A 17871-nucleotide genomic window follows, 5' to 3' on the forward strand; every position below is an offset into this window, starting at 1 on the left:
TATAAACAGATGTCTAAGCGTTGTGCGACTCAAACGGGATCTCGAGACTGGACAAAAGAAGAGATGATGGCATATCTAGATTGGTGCACTGCAGAAGACAAACGCGCTGAAGCCCAGGTTGCAAAAGAGATGGGTGACGACCCACTAGCAACCAAGAGGAGAGGCATGAAAGATATCTGGGAAAGCGCCGAGAGGGATAGCCTAGAACAGCAAGCCTTGCACTCTGTAGGGGGCAAGACTGAACAATGTATAACATAGTAGAGATGTGAGATGTGAATATTTTTTCTTTTTTTCTTTTCGTTATTATTAGCATGACACAAAGGACTTGCACGGTGCAGAGCGCGACTCATAAGCACCAATAGGAGAAGGTATTGTGTGGTGATTATCAGTCGCCTGCTGCCTCCCTTAGTCCTACATGTCTTATTACCCTGCCCTGCCCGGCGCCCAATCAAAGGCAGGATTGACAGCTTCCAAGCGTCACACAGCACAATTCAGTTTGCTTTGTTATCTGCGGGGGTTGAAAATATGCAGCCGCTTCCCTTTTCATCCATGCCTTGCGCGATTATGCAGCCAACAATTATATTTCAACGAATCATAATGTGACCGCAGTGCTCTAAAAAGAAGAGAAAAGAGACAACATAGAACACATCTACGCCACGTAAAGAGATTGCGATGACACGGTCCTGGAGTGACGAGACCCTTCGGGGTTCGTCGGGCCCAAGGTGTAGGGTAATGAATTTGATGTGGTCCGGAATGTGACCCCGAGCTGACTGCACCAATGATAATCAAGGGGCACGGTAGGGGTGTCACGGATTTATTGTTTTGTTCGCCCGCGTGTTCGGACAGGAGGTTCCAATTACAACCAGCACCAATGCAGCACCATGGTTTCCTCTTTTCGCGATGAAAGGAGCGGAGGAGCCCTACGAGCGTGCACGGGCAAAAAAGAGGCAAGTTCATGAAAAGAAAATGGGCAGGGGGGTGTCCACGCAAGGACGCTTGGTGTTGTTATAATAGAAATTTCCAAGATCACTCTTCTAAAACCTTCAGGTTGCCTCTTTTAGCTTGAAGGTTTTGATCAAATTGTACTCAGATCATCTAGGACCTCAATCGCCCTGGAAGACCTTGTACCCTTTACGCGCTACCAAGGATAAGCCAAGCATGAGCATACCTACAATAGTGTCAGATATTCAGGTGAATTATTGTTGTTGCTCCTGCTACTTGAGGTGTAAAGCAAGCTCTATATGTCTTTTCTGTGCTACAGTATTGAGCACTTGCACCTTCCCGTAAAAAAAAAACATACTCTTTGTAAAGTCTAGGGTGGGGCTATCCGGGTACATAGCTCTACCTCATAAGCAGATGTTTGGTTAGAATTTGGCCGCCTTATGGGTATGTAAGCAATTTCTGGCTGAGCAAACGAAGTACTTAGAAGTACCGCTGCTGCCTGGAGTTCTGGGTCGCGAATCTCGGGAAGTGGAGACAGGCCCACAGTATGAACAATAAGTACCATAGCTTGCATCAATCAGGTAAGTACATCAAGACTCGCCCTTTTTGTTCCGGAAAAGAGTGTACACAGTGTGAAAATATACTTGGGCTACATATACGGGGCTTTGTTTATAAACGACAGTTATTTTGGAGAGGAAGCTGCAAGTGCTCAATACTGTATGTGGAATCAACTAGAAGCTGCTTGCTAAGCCTGTCATCTTTGATGACAATAGCCTTTTCAAGCTACTTCCATGAACTTCCTTTTGACACTATTTAACAAATAGCCAGTTACTTCTGCCTGAGCTGTGTCACAGACCAAGACCGGACCTGCCTACCCTAGAGCTACAAGTGGGTTAGATCACGTGGCGACACGTTATCGCTGAGACTTTAGTTCACCGACTAGATAAATCCTGAACGTAGCTCCATGAGCTACGTCTTGTCAATAGAGCCTGACCTGCCTGCAGTGTCTATCCGTAGCAATAGAACCGATCCCGCCAGAAGCGTTCCCCGTCCACCTGTATACCGAATCGGACCCGTGGCAACTTTGTCCCCTTTAAGGCCTTATTCATACTCGTGGTGTTTTTAGCTTGGGGCTCAGTCTTGACACTCATAAAAACAATATATATCCCGTTGTATTGATTAGTGGTTCTAGAGCCTCAAATTAATCAGAAAGAATAGTCAGAATCGTAAAAGATGTCTTCAGACTCTGTCGTCACATCTTCTTCCGATATTGTAAAAAAGGACTCTTCAACTGGCCACTTATCCAGACCTGCCCGCTGTTTTACTGACATCTGGCAATTTTCCTCCAAAGCCTCCCTCACCATCTTTCGGGTTCGGTGTTTAAATATCCGGTAGTGTGAAACCACAAACAATACCGCATTGTAGGCCATGTTGGTATCGACAACGTCTGACTGCAAAAGCATGTACAAGAGTCGAAAAGCCGAATCTCGTGCGATATGCTTAAACCCTCCGGTGTTTGATCTCTCCTCTGGATCCCATTCGTCCTTGCCTTTCCTCATGTCGTACATGATATCGCGAATGGTACGGCCACCAGTGACATCGATAGCAAGAGAATCGAGGGCGTCACAAAGAAGATGATATTCGGAGAGCCGCATAGGCATGCGGCGAAAGAATTGTCGAAACCCTTTATCTACCCCATATCTGATCACTTCTGAGTAAGGCCCATCACCGTAATGGGATTCAGTTGTTTCTGTGGTCTCTCCTTGACCTTGATCAAGCGTTTTGGACAACTCTGCTTCCTCATAAACGCTCAACGAGGTCGTCGATTGCGTATTGCCTTTCTCCTCCCACCTGGAATACAGGAAGTGAGGCAGCATGTCCCTACTGCCGGCCCGGTAAAGTAACAATTTACTTACACCATCATACCTGATGGTGGCTTTCCCGCCAGATTGACTTGCCAAATTGGAGATCGTTTTGATTAGGGCCGCTAATCGCTTCAAGTCCGCCTGGTTGAGCTCTTCCCATCTTTTGATCTGAGCTTCTACGTCCTCGACTTTGGGTGCTTCAAATTTCCCATGCTGATGATACGCTCTAACGAGCTTCGACGTTTGGGACACCCAGAGCTGTGTGGCGACGTCTGGCACAGATAAGGGTCTCCGGATTGCTCGGGTTTTGATTTCAAGAATTGACTGTTGAGGCACAGCTCGGCCTTCTTCAGTGATGACCAGTTTCGATAGGGCAGGAGTGGTGGTTGAGATGGCTGTGGCTGGCGACAATGACAGAACTCTCATGTTGGTGACTAGAGGGTCATCTTGTGAAGTTTCGATTTGTAACGAATCCGTCTTAGCGTCGCCTACGTAACCGTCGGCTTCGTAGCGTACGATAAAGTTTAGGCCACCAAATCGATACCCGATGATCCTGTGGTGACCAGCGCTATCCACAACCTGCTCGGTAGTGCATGCCTTCTCAAACTCATGGCCAAAACCACGAAACTCGTTTGGCTCAATAAACCTAGTGGTTGCCATCTCGTCTCGGCGAAACAACGTAGTCGTCCCAATAACCTCTACACCTATGGTGAATGGCTCATGGTCGCTAGGGGTCAAGTCAGGGTTGACGAAGGCCAGAAGCTTACGAATATTGTTCCGATCAGTTACAACGTCGACAGAGCGGATATCGAAAGAAGGATTTGTAATATACAAAGCCTGGAATAGCGGCTCAAGAGGACTCTCTGGGTAACGACCTTCGTTCTGGTTAATGTAGTAGAGGCCCGAATCCTTTTGGAGCTTCAGGGAAGTTCTAGGAGCTGACCAGAGAGGTGGACTCCCCGGGACAGCGATCGTGGCGGTAGGCCTGTCAAGCCAGCTGTAGGACGACAGATGCCTGACGTTAGTAATCGATGCAGGAGCGCAGATGCAGGAAGCATCAATATCGCATTTTTTTATCTCAGTGATAATATTAGAGTCCATTGTGAGCTAAGAGTGGTTGTTGGTGAAAGGAAGAGGAACAGGTTGGAAGGAAGCCAGCAACAGGAGGGGTAATTATACTCTGTTGAACCTTATATCAGGGGCAGAGTAAAAAAATGTTTTGTGTGAGCATTAGAGTAAAATGCTTTTGCGTGAAGTTAGATAGAAAGTTAAAGCCGATAGTGAGCTGACAGCTCTGTAATAGCAATCTGTTTTTATGCAAAGTGTTGAGAAAGATTGGGAAACATGTGTGGTGACCTTTTCCATATTAATATAAGCGACAGGATCTTTGTCCCTAGCTCAATTGTCCTTATCTTTGATACTTTATGGCTTTGGTTGCATTGTGGAGTTGTTGGTTGGTGACAAAATATGTCATACGACTTCCAAGAGTTCCAACTACTAAGAGGGGTTCAATCTCACCCCTCCTAGCCTTCGTACCTCAGGTAGGGGGTCGCTAAGAAGCAAAGTGCGCTTTGATTTGCAAACTTGGGGTACTTACATTTACTCCAAAATTGCATACAATTAGAAGTCTCTTTTGTTTTAAGAATAAACCGGCTTTCCTGCAAGCCAAGGCTAACCTTACGCGATTGAGGGATATCGCATACGCAAGGGGCATAGATTGGCAAAATGCTGATGTGCACATAAGTGGCTAAAAATCAAAAGACCTGCAAAAGTGGGGATAGAGCCTGTTAGATTGGCAGCTGGGAATGGACCCCACTTTCCATATTATTCTTGTATCCAGAAAAGTTTTCATTTACGGAAATTTGATTGGATCAAGCCCCTGTCCGGTACGCGATGGTAGCCCCCCCGCACTGCTAAAAGCAGTGTGTCCAACAACCAAGTTACTTGACTTGGTTGTTGGACACACTGGCCTTCACCGCCTTTGCGTGGATGTACCTGTGGGTCGAAGGAAAAAAGAGCGAATCAGAAGCCATAAAAGAAACGCCTGCCTGTATAAGAGTGACGCCGGTGTAGCCATTCTGTCACGCCGGCGTAGTAATGGCCAAAAGAAAATCATTTACTCGTTGGCTAGCCGGGAGGAGTGAGACCAAAAGAACCAGTTGAAGTGGCACCAATCTCTGATGAAGTAGTATACATATCGGAGTGTCTATTCCGCGAACCAGGCCAGTGCTCAACGGGATCGGCTTCAGACAGGGTGCGAGCGGGAGGCCTCACAGGGCGGGGCCAATCGGTTAAACAGCCTTACGGATCAAATCGGGGCGACAATTGCTGACATAATTTGGGCACCTAGGTGGGGAGCCAATAGGTTCACGGGTACCCGTGATTCTATTCATTTCACGGGTCCCGTAAAAATGACTAAGCACAGTGCGCCTAGTCCTGATTTCAACCTACGAGTCGATGAAGACACACTGTCTTGCTTTTTAACGCCGTCGCGTCAGGACGCAAAGGCTGGGCCACAGTGCGCTCACCGAAGAACGACATTCAGTGGTGATCCTCAAACAATGGGAACGATCTTATTGAGGCTCAGGTACTTAAAGAAGTAGGGAGCGACCCCATGAGAAATGGAAGGAGGGGCGTCAAAGAGATCTGGAAAAGGATAGAGGAAGACAGCGAGACTCAGCAGGCTCGTCATTCTGCCGAAGGGCAGAGTGAGGGATGTATTGTAGTACAATTGTAACATGCATTCGGCTTTAATTGTCTAATTCCACTGGCGTGCAGGAAGGGGGTAGACGCACTGTGCTTAGTCATTTTTACGGGACCCGTGAAATGAATAGAATCACGGGTACCCGTGAACCTATTGGCTCCCACCTAGGTGCCCATGTATGTAATGGCGGGTAACCCTTCGCAACGTAGTGTAGCTCCATTTTAATTAGCTCAAAGCATCAAAACACGTTTACGACGCAAATATCCACCCTTCGAAATCGCTCCTCACCACGACATCAATTCTATATATCATGGATGGACCATCGAGTGTAGAGGAATTGACAAGACTCCTACGAGAAGCTGAGCAGCGCGCGGAGGAGGAGCGACAACGCGCCGAGGAAGCAGAGAGAGAACGACAGGAGGAGCGGCAACGCGCCGAGAGGGAACAGCAACGCGCCGAGAGGGAACAGCAACGCGCCGAGAGGGAACAGCAACGCGCCGAGAGGGAACAGCAACGCGCCGAGGAAGCAGAGGAACAAACACGACTCACGACGCTTGACGAATACATTGCAGCTTGCCATGATTCCGTTTTCTCTCGCTTCGCCATCGAAGCAGATCCAAAACTGACCTCAAAGGGCCCGTTGACCAACCCGCGTAATAAGTGGTGTCCTAAAAACCTCAGGCCATGGCCCAACTTCCTTCATCAACAGAGGGTCACCTTCGGTACACTGCACCATTCATTTCCTACCGAAAGCCGCCTTTTCGAGAACCGAAACTTCCTGGCCGGCATGGGGAACCGGGTCTCCCAACGACCGATAGGAGACGAGAAGACGCTCGAATATTTCCTACATAATAGCGTGGAGGATCCGGTTAGGGCCATCGTACAACAGCTTAAACAGGTCGAAGAGGTCGGCAGGGATTTTCAGATCGGAGATGGTGTCGTCTTTGAGAACCATCCCCATGCCCTCAGCGATGTTGCCGAAGAAGTGGTTGAGAGGGAGACCCCATCGACGCCGCCGCGGACGCCGGACCACGGAATAGATCTCAACCAGTTGCGGCCGGATCAAATCTGCGTCTATCGATCCGACAACACGCCGTCTTCCCAGCGCACAATGATTTACGTTTCCGAGTACAAGCCGCCCCACAAGCTGACCGCTCCGCACCTTCGCGTCGGTCTCCGCCCCATGGACATCTACAGGGAAGTTGTGAACCGAAGGACGATTCCAACTTCTATTAACCCTGACGCGCGTTTCCAGTACCACGCGGAGAAGCTGACGGCATCTGCCATCACGCAGACGTATCACTACATGATTGAAAGCGGCCTTGGGTATGGTCTTCTTACTACTGGCGAGGCTATTGTGTTTCTCAACATCGACTGGGACGACGACCCTGAAACTCTGTACTATCATCTAGCAGAGCCTGGTCCGGAGGTGTCGGCACATCCAAACAACCTCCATATATGCACGGCTGTCGGTCAATATCTAGCGTTCACCCTCATGGCTCTCGGTGCGCCTGGAGAGCGACGGGAGATTAGCCAGGAGGAACGTCAAAAAGCTATGAATGGCTTGAAGAGGTGGTCTGAGGACTTCGAATCGACATTCCGTTCTATCCCAGAAAATGAACGATCGGTGTCGTCAGCCTACTCTCCTGGCCATGAACCTACCACCTACAAGGATGTCGATCGGTCGCCGGCCTTGCCGCGCAGAAGGACGCGTCGAACTGCCAAGTGCCAGATTGGCGAGGGGTCGTTGAGGAAGGACGGCAAGCCGGAACCATCTGATGACGAGTCGGCATCCAGGCCACCGGACACGCCTACGCCAACTGGACGAAACACAAGACAAGGAACCAGGCGGAGCCGGCGACTGGCGTTGCGGCCGCCGCGCGAGACGGCGAGCAGGGTCGGCAGTACTGTACGCAGAAATGTCTTCTCGGGATGGTCAAGGGTGGTTTTCTTGACCCAAAGTGCCCGAACGTGGCGCTTCACTGCGGGAGCTGCGCTACCGCCCGCGCACGTCATCCTGTCGACCACAAGGAGTGGCTTCGCCTACTCCGGAAGCAGCTGGAACAGTCTCTCGACGACGGGATCAGGCCATTGGGGGAAGGTGGTGCGCGGGGTGTGCTTTTCCAAGTGACCCTACTTGCTCATGGCTACACCTTTGTGAGCAAGGGCACGGTGCGGGCTTTCATCAAAGATCTCCAGCACGAGGCTGCTGTCTACGAGCGTCTCAAGCCAGTGCAAGGCGTCCACGTGCCCGTTTTCCTGGGTGCGGTTGACCTTCGATCGATGAACAAGACCTACTACTACGACCACCGGGTCTACGTGGTGCACTTGACATTTTTGTCCTGGGGAGGCTGCAGCGTCGACGGAGCGCAGAGGGCTGGCGACATGGGCAGGTCGCTCGAAGACGAGGCCATTCGGTCCTTGAGAGCCATGCATCGAGAGCGCGTGGTCCACAAAGACGTGAGGCTCGCAAACATGTTATTCAATCCCGAGACCGGCGGGATTATGGTGATCGACTTTGAACGGGCTTTGCTGCTCAACCCGCCTCGACGTCCGCTGGCGCAGCTGGTGCCGAACAAGCGAGCGTGGCAGTCGGAGACGATGGATGGCAAGAAGGTAACTGGTGATTCGAGCAAGCGAAGTCGGTCAAGTCAAAGCTTTTTAGAGGATATCCGGTTGGCAAAGACGGCGTTCTTGGAGTGGAATGCTAAGCCATAGGACACGGATCGCGAGAGCACTTTGCTAGTAAATCTACAGTCAATCACCCTAGGAACTATTAAGAGGCGATTGAACAGTAATCGGCCACCAAAATGGATAATTTCGCTCAAAATTTGGACTTGAACCGAGTGGATTGGGGCCCGGCTGTTTATTGGCTGAAATTAACCCCAACCCCACACTTGGGGTTAGCGCGAAGCAGAGGTCCAGATCTGCCTTGCGGGGTCCGTCGGAATGAGGACATTGATAAAATTGCCAACAGACTCCTAGGCTTTTTCGGAAATGCAGGTGTTTGATGTACTTCAAAGATATTGGGGACAGATAGAGCAGTGGTAAGCCGGGGAGGTCTACCTATATAGTGTGAGATTCCTTTGGGTCTAATCTCGACGGACTGCCAAAATATTGGTAGACAAACGCTCCGGATTCTTTTCGAGACTTCAGTTGCTGATTTAAGATCTCTGATCGAGGTGACCTGAGCTCTGTATCAGTGAGGCCTTACTAGATAACCTTCTGTCCCACTTGTTCCGGTGACAATGCACTAACAAAAGGAGATAAATTGGGGGAGTACCCAACATTTTCCATAATGATTCGTAGAATCTCGTTTGGCAGCTGCGAGATTATGTCTGACATCTTCTCTTTGGTTCAGATAAGGCTCCTCGCGTCTTTTGGCAGCTTAAGAAACGAACAGGAATCAGGCTCTGTGTTGGGCCAGTTTTCAAAGCCAGAATGCGCTGTGTCGATCTAGGGTGGCCGGCGGCGTCGGCATTTATCCATGGCGAGCAATTATGATAGATCTCTGATATTTAGGAAGCGAGTGCCTAATACATAATGAAGATATGTGGGAGGTTGGAGCATAAAAGAAGATGTATAATGAGATTTGAAGATCCGCTATGTAAGTAGGGACAGGGCTAGAATGGCCGTAAACGTCTCTGTCAAATCTCGATGCTGGCCAAAAAATGACAATCAAAATGCGTCCAAAATCGACGACAGTAGAAGATGCATAAATAAGGCGTAAGGGTAGGCCAAAGCGTGAGGAATCTGCTGATATGCATCAATGCCATTTTAATGCTCGTTTGCGTATTGCATCCTACTTTCTTTAGCATATTTCACAGTCAAAATTCCATCCCAGGCTATCCGTTGCGTATGTAGGGATCAATGATGGGTTTAGGTTGTCGGTTTTCGGTTGTGTTTGGAAAGACTCAGCCAACAGGATTGTTAAGGGGGAACTAGTAGGATTTGGTAAGGTCAGGCAGGGGCAGAATTATAGACGTTTTAATGATTCTCTGCTTACTACCACTCAAGTACTGCCTCTCACGACTTGTTCCATACTTCCAAGCCCAAAGGGTAGGTGTCTGTCTGTGCGCCCTTCCGTCTTGTTAACGTGTAGCAGTTTATGGCTACCCTGTTTGCTTTCCTTCCTGCTTCTCCGCGAATCCTTTCTTTATATCAAGTTTTGCCACTTAATGTACATGCAGCCTATTATGAAGCGCTATCCATATCAAACTCGCGACATTCCATCAGAAACGCCTTTGAAAAGACGTCGGCATATTCACCATAAAAGATCCACAAGCGCCTCGAATCCAGTCTTCAAGCTTCGAAATTGATCGACCAGTCGATTCGATTTTAATTTCGATCCATCAACTTGACGAACTGTCAGATATTAAGGTGAAAGTCCTACGATCTAAGCTGAAGACTTCAGACTTTAATCCCGAAGTTGAGGGTGAACCCTCCAATATTCAACAGGTTGGCTTTGATGATGATGAGAACTGATTGGGTTTGGTGGATGAAGGAATAGTCATAATTGAGATATGAACGTTAGTTCAAGTTACTCAAAACTTATTAATGAGGTCGAGACTCTAGTGACAGTCTGTTGACCGGAGATGGTGATCTTTATTATTTTGCTTGCAGCCTGAAGTTAGAACTGGTGGCTTGTATCTTCTTTCATAACTAGGTATTGTCTGGAGTCAGTTCGTCGAGAACCATCTCTTAAATACATGACGACCCTAACATAATCTCAGCGTAACAGCACTCAATCCCTTATCCGTTTCATGCAGTTCTTTCAGCCTCTGGGCGATGACACCAAGTCCATGTCATCTCGGTAGGTTTCTTTCAATACGATGCTTGTCCGAATAAGCTAAAGATATCTCCTCCACACCAACGTCACGCTTAGTAAAGCTGATATCCCTATATTACAACTCCAACCACCACTCACAACAATGAAACCCCTATGAAAATGCAAACTGCATAACTTCTTCTCCCAAAGCCTCCTCAACCATTGCCAGTCTAGCTTGCCAGCCGGGTTCCATAAAACGAGACATAAGCATCAATCGTTTCGCCGCCGTATCAATCCCCATCTTCTCTTTCATGACCTCGGCCTTCTCGGCTTCAAGCTGCCCAATCCTCTTGGTAGCCAACGCAATCTTGCTATCGGTTTTGAAAAGCCCAGAAGCACTCTTGTCAAGTTGGATTTTGACTGCGGTATATACCTCTTCATGTTCGCGAACCGTTCGTCTTCGTTTATCCAGGAACGTGCGAAGTTCGTTATCTCCAGGATATTTGTTGTAGAGATCTTCCAGGTCCCTGAGCAACTTGTTCTCGGTGGCCATTGATTTCTCGACATCCTTGAGCGCGTCTTGGGCTTTTTCCTGTTCCTTTGCTTGCTCGTTCTTTGTAGGTCTGAGGCTGCGCTCAAATGCGGTGAGTCGGCAGTGTTCGTCATTGATGGATGTTAAAAGTTCTTCGAAGCTCTTGATATGAGGAAATAAGGCAGCCGAAGCAGCCTTCAAGCTTGCTCTGAATTCGTCTCCGGTGGGCTGAAGGGATGTTAGTTTATGATGACCACATCGGATTGACTGGATTTGCAAATGTTACTTACAAGAAGAGCGTTCCAATCCAATGATCCAGTCACCTGTGAACTTGGACATTGAATGTCAGCAGTCTTTTGCCTTTTGGTTAAAGGGGCTGCGAGTGATTCTGAAATGCTCGCCGCTGTTCGGTTGATGAAGTTGTTGGTGGATGTAAATGTGTTTACTGGCGATGACGGAGCAGGGCGCTTGTTAGCCCTAGCAGGGGCGATGGGACGAGGTGTCGATGGTTGACTGCCTCCTAGGTGGGAGTGTAGAGATGCCTGAGGAGTCGCATTGATAGACGCCGATGGTCGGTGGTTCGGTTGCTGCTGAAAGCTCTGGGAGGCCTGAGAAGTAGTGCCGGTACAACGAGACAGTGCTGGCTGCGAGCTTGCTTGTGCGCGAGGAGTCGAGGGGCTTTGAGAACTCGTTCCGGACATGGATGGCTGGCTACTTGATTGTTGGTCAGGCTGTCGCGCGCTCTGGGGGGTGGGTAGAGATGCTGATGATTGTGCGCGAAGCTGTACAGAGTTCTGAGCCGCGGTTGCTGATCCCTGGCTGCCTTGTTGTTGCGGAGGACGCGTAGTGCCCTGTGGAGTTGTCGCAGGAAAAGACACGGGAGTCTGAGGATGGCCCGGAACAGATGACGCTGTTTGCTTGAGCGGTTGCACACCAGATCGTTGAGCACCCTGGGCGTTCTGAGAAGCAGAGGTGAGAGGCGCCGTCGTTTGGGAGCTTGGTGGTTCGCGTGGCTGCGTCGAGCTTTGAAAAGCCCGTGGAGTTGTAGCAGCAGAAGGCGCGGACGCTTGTTCATCTGGTCCCTCTGGACGGCGAATAGAGCTCTGGGAGGTATCATGAGCCAAGCGAGATGGTGGTTGAAAGTCGCGCCGAGGGCAAGCGCTTGACTCGGCTGCGTTGGAGCCGGAGCTGGAGCCGGAGCTGGAGCCGGAGCTGGAGGCGACAGGACTGCCCCTGGATTGTCCATTGATTATAGCAGGCCCAGACCTAGGATTGGCCGCTATGGTGTCCTCCATAGGCTCATCATCCTGAATATCACCGATGTCTCTGCTTCGCGACCAAAGATTTCGTTTATGAGGGGCGCTCTCTTCGTCTTCGACAGTCAAGTCGGGATCTTCTTCAGTCTCTTCTTCATTTTTGTCTCCGCATTTGCTGAGATCTTCTCGAAAGCCTAGAGCGATAATCTCATCAACCGGTTCAGAGTTTGCCTTGGTTCTGTCACTCTCCGCAGTCCGATCCTCATCATCCGCACGTCCATTCCATCGCCGTGTTTGTTTAGTATCAATACCCATCCCACGTAGCCACTTTCGCACCTTTGCTATATCTAGCTCACGAAGTCGCGGGCGATCTGAGCGCGGATGGCTAGTGGCGAAAACCTTCAATCTATGGCGCACCTGGTCGAGCTCCACGTTCTCAGCAGCCACTACCAGAGACACCAACGTAGAAAGGCTCTCGATAAGTCGAACACCCCAAGTCTCAGGTACAAAACCTTTGCAGAACTCAGTTGGCCACATGCCACATGCTTGATGAATGCGCTGCGCTGCGTGTAACGATCGCTGGGTTGGATAATCTGGTGATGATGAGGCGCGGTTCATTGAATTGAATTCATTCCGCCCGGGAGGATACGCCTCATAGGGCCAAGAGGCGCGGTTCAGTGACGGCCTACCGCGTTTGCGCGCAGATGGAAGCTTAGGAGTCATGATTAAGTAATACTCGTTGGCTAGCCGGGAGGGGGTGCTAACTAAGCAAGCTTAGTTGGCCACAAAAGTATGAGACAAGGCGAAAAGTGTGAGACAACCCCGCACAGGCTGCTGTCGCAAAATCATGACTTTTGCCCGCCAAAACCAATGATTTCTAGGACATCAATCAGTAAAAAAGTCATATATCACGTCCATCAAAATTATGCCCTCACAATCAAATCTGAGAGCTGCTCAGGCCGTTGTTCTTTCACGCCAGCGACTTCGCCGCGGTCTCAATCGTGATGCTGCCGGCCGCCCAAAGAAGCCACTGACTCTTCGTGCTGCTGAAGCTCGATATGCCGGCTCTGCTCGTGCATCTATCGGCCGCATCGTCAAGAGACTTGAGGCTGCGAATACCGTAGATTATGAGGATGTTGTCGATCCTAAGATGGGGCGCCCGCGGCAACTCACGGATGAGGAAGAAGAAGCTATCGTGTGTTATATCATCTGGATGGAAAAGTCAGGCCTGCCTGCCTCCAAGTGGGAAATAGAAGATGCAGCACTTACTCTGCGGCGCCGCCGTGATCCTGATGCGAGACCTGTGAGCAAGATGTGGTACTCTCGCTTCCGCGATGATCATCCTGAGCTTGCGAAATCGATATTGAAGTCGAGAGAAGCTTCGCGTGCCGAATATGAGGAAGGCGGCGTTGATGATACGAAGGAGTGGTTCCAACGCCTCAGCGATGTGATGACGAAGTACAATATCGGTGCATCAGAGACCTGGAATGCAGATGAAGCAGGAGTTAGAGTCGGAATGCTACGAGATAAGATGGAATGCCTCGTTGTACGCACCAAGAAGAAGTCAGCAACAGAGGTATTTTCTCCGCAAGATCGCGAGACTTGCACAGTCATCGGCTCAGGCAACGCAGCCGGCGCAACAACGCCCCCCTGGCTGATCTTCAAGTCGTTGCCAACGCTTGAGTGGGCGTTCATTGAAGGCGATCCTGATATGCGCTTCGCTCAGTCAGACTCGGCATTCTCAAGTGCGGCGATAACGCTCGAGTGGGCGAAGCACTTCAACCGATGCTCGTGGGAGAAATCTGCTACTGTACAGAAACGTCAGCTTGATTTTGAAGAGTGGTTTGGGTGTAATGAGCACCTTCAGGATACAAATAACCGCTTGGTTACTCACGATATGCCTCCCGCGGCGAGGCCTGATGATGAGGCTGTATGGCGGCTGCTCGTTATCGACGGCTTCACAGGCCACGGCTCATTCGAATTACGAGAATATATGATAAAGTTCAATATTCTCGTAGCATTTCTTCCGCCTCATTCAACGCATATACTCCAGCCAATGGATGTAGGCGTATTTCAATTCTGAAGGAAGCGCATCAGAAGAAGCTTCGTGAGGCGTTGCGGAAGGGAAATCTTACCTTTGGCCGGCGTGCCTTTGCAGGAGCTTTTCAGGTATGTGCCTTCTTAATCAGCCTTCACCGAAAAAGGCCCCTTTTCTCACCAAAATCAGGAGATCTTTAATGAAGGCTTCACTGCCGCTCACATCATCTCGGGCTTCCAAAAACGGGCATCTACCCTCCCACAGACCGACCTGCCATAGAATATCTTCTCAGGAAGCAGCTCAAGAAGAAGAAGACCTTCACGCCTGCTCATTTCTCACTTCTTCCCTCAGATATGCGATTTCACGCCGCTTCCAGCACCGCCGAGACCATCGGCGAGCGATATCACGATATCCTCAGTTCTCCTACGCTCGCAGGGCTCCGGCACATTCGCAACATCGTTCATGAAGCTGTGGTGCTTGAGGATGTTATCAAAAAGTACGTGGATGATCGAAGAACTCGCATCGAAAAGCGGTATCACGAGAGAAAGCGAGGCCGCCGCGCAAAGACTGTCTCTGACCTTATTCCTACAGTATCGCTGCAAGATCTGCGAGATCAACAAGAGGAGGCTATCGCCGACGATAAGAAGAAGCAACATAAGCAGGGTATACGATTCACACGATCTGTCATCATCAAGGAGATGAACCGCCTCAAGGATGAGTGGCGAGAGAATAAAGAAGTTATCGTCAACGGCATACCAAAGAGGCTGCAGTTCAAGCAGTGGTTGGAGCACACAGGGAAGCAATATGACTATTTATCTATGGATACACAGCGTTCACAAATGACTCCAAGCACTGAAAGAAGAGACTGACGGCTATATGATAGATACACAACTCCCTGATGATGTGCGTGAAGCTATCCGCAAGGCACAGTATGCCGCGAAGCCCCTCAGCGCCGTTGATCTCACCGGCCTCCCTCACAGTGATGATACGGTCACTTTCAACCTCACACAAGCACACGAGCACGAGGAAATGGATGAAGAAGACGAGATTCTTCCTGTAATTGAAGTCGCCGGCGGCAGCGAAGTCGAGATGCCCTCATCGCCGCCCTGTGCACCTGACTCTGAGTCATCACTACCTACACTTCCCTCAACTCCTTGTCCCTATCAACACCACACGCAGCTTCATGAGTCACTTCGTGATATCATCAGGGGAATAAGAACGGCACAAGAAGATAGCCTTATTGGCTAAGAAAACAGATATACGGCACATTTTGGCAGGGAAGCTGTTTCCCTTGCCAGAGCATCACCAGAGCCGTCGCAGTCATTTCTCCCACTCTGAAATAGCCAATAAATCAATAGAAGCTTCAAACTACGCCTTTTCATCAGTTTGAGCCTATTTTGACAAGATTTGAGTGTCATTTGATTGAAAAAAATGGTATTTTGGTGCAAATCACGCCAAGTGGGCATCTTCCGGGATGTCTCACACTTTTCGCCTTGTCTCATACTTTTGTGGCCAACTAAGCTTGCTTAGTTGGCACCCCCTCCCGGCTAGCCAACGAGTAAAACATGAAAGTTTACACTTCCTCGCTATGCATCCTCCCGGGCGGAATAAGTTCATTCCATTCTAACCCGACATAGCCGCTTAAATGACTACAACCTTGACAACCGATGCTATTTTAAACAATTTAGCGTAGCCACAGGCCCTCTAAGATCCATACTCCCAGGCATAAGAAACACTACTACTACTGCAAATCGATCAATGACTCTATTTGTCCGCTGCCAAGCTGACCTTCAACCCCAGCGTGGACGCTAGTCATGGGGATGAGTACCCTGATATATTTCGTTAATATTTGCTATACCTCTGCGCAAACACTAACAGATCTAACCATGCAAAACATCGGACGCGTTGCGACACGTCGCGACGCGTTATAATGCCTGAACCCAAATGTCTCCTCTTTTACTCGATTCATACGGTCGGTGAACCGAGATGGCAGACTTACCTCTTGACCCGACCAACAACGAGGGGCATACCGAAGTCCGCCAGCCTTCTACTTGGGCACCGACAAATGATGAGGTGTCGGCGGCGGGTTCCTGAATTGTCCAATTAGGAAATCCCTCAGTTAATCCACAAAGCCGGATAATGACGTGGATGGATTGATTCCCTACCCTGCCTATTAGGGCGGCACTAGCGCACCTCGGAGAATGCACATTTGCCACGTCAAGAAGCTTCTCGCTACCGTTGACCCCAAGACCCCGTCGGAGACATGTAAGGCGACATGGAGAAGTAGTATCAGTGCCATCATTACAGTTACGTAACAGCTAAAAGCCCGTCGTGTCAGCCGTAAGTATTATGGGCACTTCCGTTTCACATTGCCGATACAGGAGGGAGCAGCTTTCAAAATCCCGACAGAAACAAATCGATGCCATTTAGACAGGCAGAAACGCCAATCGGTTCGTTATGCTTTGCCATGCGTCGAATTCAACGCTTGGCCGGCTGCGAATGACGCTAACTTCTCGCTGGAATCAGCAAACCAGCTCAGCACATCGTCCTGGTTCGCATCTTGGGCCACCCCTTCGGGATATTGCTCGACGAAAGCCCGGTTAAAGCGCCAAAGTATGTGTCATGAAAGTTGCGGAGCCCCGGCATGCATGGGGCCAAGCTCCTCTTCCAGTACTCCATCAACACATTTGCGATGCTCGGATGAGTTGGCGAAGCTGCTTGTGTTGCGTAGCCATGCCATCTGCAACGCCTCTACGACGATTAACTGCCGAACCAGCCATCGCTCCAAGCTCCTGTTAGGGGCCAGAAAAGAGACTACTAGAGTAGTTGCGATCCATAAAGCTCACCGTCTTTTTACTGAGTGTATCGCCCTTGAGGACGATCATGGACTCATGGTGGAGTCTGCGCTAATTGCATCCTTACTGACTCCCGGCTCTAGCGTCGCCTAAGCCCGAGAACTAGCCTCGCAAGCTAAGCTGACCTAGGCCTCCTAGCTTCTGGCTTTCGCTTCTCCCCTATCTCTTTTTCCTTTCCTTTTTATTTTTTTGTTGTTGCCAGTTCTTCTTTTTGGCTTGTGCCTTCCCTCTCTCTGCCTTCTTTTTGTCATATCCCTGTTGACGTTGACCTCTGAGCTTTGTCATATGCGTACCCACCTTCACGCATTATTGATGCATCCAGTACACATGGTGTGCTTCGCTGTAATATCATGTGAGCTAACGACAAAGCTAAAAGTGACTAGCGGCCAATGTGGATACAGATCATCCAAGTTAGACCGAAGCTAGGCACGTTCCGTCACTGTCCAGGATTGCTTATTTCAAACGATCCGAAATATTTGGCGGCCGGTACTGGATTGCTGACCCTTTCGAACAATTCTTTTGAGCCGTTGCCATATTTGCGTGCGGTGAGCCCTCACCAGCTGAAAAGAACTCCTGTAGCCAACCAGACGCAGCTTGTGAGTCCAGTAGATTGCCAAGTAGCATCTGCGCCATGTCAACCGGTCAGACTTCAGCTGCCCCGGTTGATCACCTTATTTCAACTATTGGATATCCGACGAAAGATATACCCCTGCCCGCGCATAATTGGGCTTGTACAAAAATACCAGTTAGGTACTCTCATGAGAATTTACTCGTCCTAGGCCGTTGCACAGCCAGGCCACTACAACTAGATACCTCTCTTGGCGCAAGTCAGTTTGCGGAGCCGTGACCACTATCACTCTATTTAATTTTCGAAATTATCTATTTCTGATCGAGGGCGGCCATTACATTGT

The 17871-nt window shown here is 49.6% G+C and overlaps 6 protein-coding genes across 6 annotated transcripts; 4 read left to right on the forward strand and 2 right to left on the reverse strand.

The window, feature by feature from the left end:
- Positions 1–2147: 2147 nt before the first annotated feature.
- On the reverse strand, positions 2148–3908 carry FPOAC1_004006 (uncharacterized protein; the record flags this gene model as incomplete). Its single annotated transcript, XM_044848561.1, has 1 exon — positions 2148–3908. The coding sequence occupies one exon, from the start codon at positions 3906–3908 to the stop codon at positions 2148–2150; it is 1761 nt and encodes a 586-aa protein (XP_044707271.1).
- A 1913-nt stretch (positions 3909–5821) lies between these two features.
- FPOAC1_004007 (uncharacterized protein) lies at positions 5822–8229 on the forward strand (the record flags this gene model as incomplete). The annotated part of the gene is made up of 2 exons (XM_044848562.1): positions 5822–7420; positions 7474–8229. The coding sequence occupies 2 exons, from the start codon at positions 5822–5824 to the stop codon at positions 8227–8229; spliced, it is 2355 nt and encodes a 784-aa protein (XP_044707272.1).
- Positions 8230–10451: 2222 nt separating this feature from the next.
- On the reverse strand, positions 10452–12790 carry FPOAC1_004008 (uncharacterized protein; the record flags this gene model as incomplete). Its single annotated transcript, XM_044848563.1, has 2 exons — positions 10452–11039; positions 11102–12790. 2 exons carry the CDS (start codon positions 12788–12790, stop codon positions 10452–10454), a joined length of 2277 nt encoding a protein of 758 aa, XP_044707273.1.
- A 202-nt stretch (positions 12791–12992) lies between these two features.
- FPOAC1_004009 (uncharacterized protein) lies at positions 12993–14384 on the forward strand (the record flags this gene model as incomplete). Its single annotated transcript, XM_044848564.1, has 3 exons — positions 12993–14129; positions 14165–14236; positions 14295–14384. The coding sequence occupies 3 exons, from the start codon at positions 12993–12995 to the stop codon at positions 14382–14384; spliced, it is 1299 nt and encodes a 432-aa protein (XP_044707274.1).
- A 74-nt stretch (positions 14385–14458) lies between these two features.
- Positions 14459–15353, forward strand: FPOAC1_004010 (uncharacterized protein; the record flags this gene model as incomplete). Its single annotated transcript, XM_044848565.1, has 2 exons — positions 14459–14936; positions 14989–15353. 2 exons carry the CDS (start codon positions 14459–14461, stop codon positions 15351–15353), a joined length of 843 nt encoding a protein of 280 aa, XP_044707275.1.
- A 953-nt stretch (positions 15354–16306) lies between these two features.
- Positions 16307–17066, forward strand: FPOAC1_004011 (uncharacterized protein; the record flags this gene model as incomplete). The annotated part of the gene is made up of 3 exons (XM_044848566.1): positions 16307–16370; positions 16431–16718; positions 17044–17066. 3 exons carry the CDS (start codon positions 16307–16309, stop codon positions 17064–17066), a joined length of 375 nt encoding a protein of 124 aa, XP_044707276.1.
- Positions 17067–17871: the final 805 nt, after the last annotated feature.

Source organism: Fusarium poae, chromosome 2, assembly GCF_019609905.1.
Source record: "Fusarium poae strain DAOMC 252244 chromosome 2, whole genome shotgun sequence".
NCBI lineage: Eukaryota > Fungi > Ascomycota > Sordariomycetes > Hypocreales > Nectriaceae > Fusarium > Fusarium poae.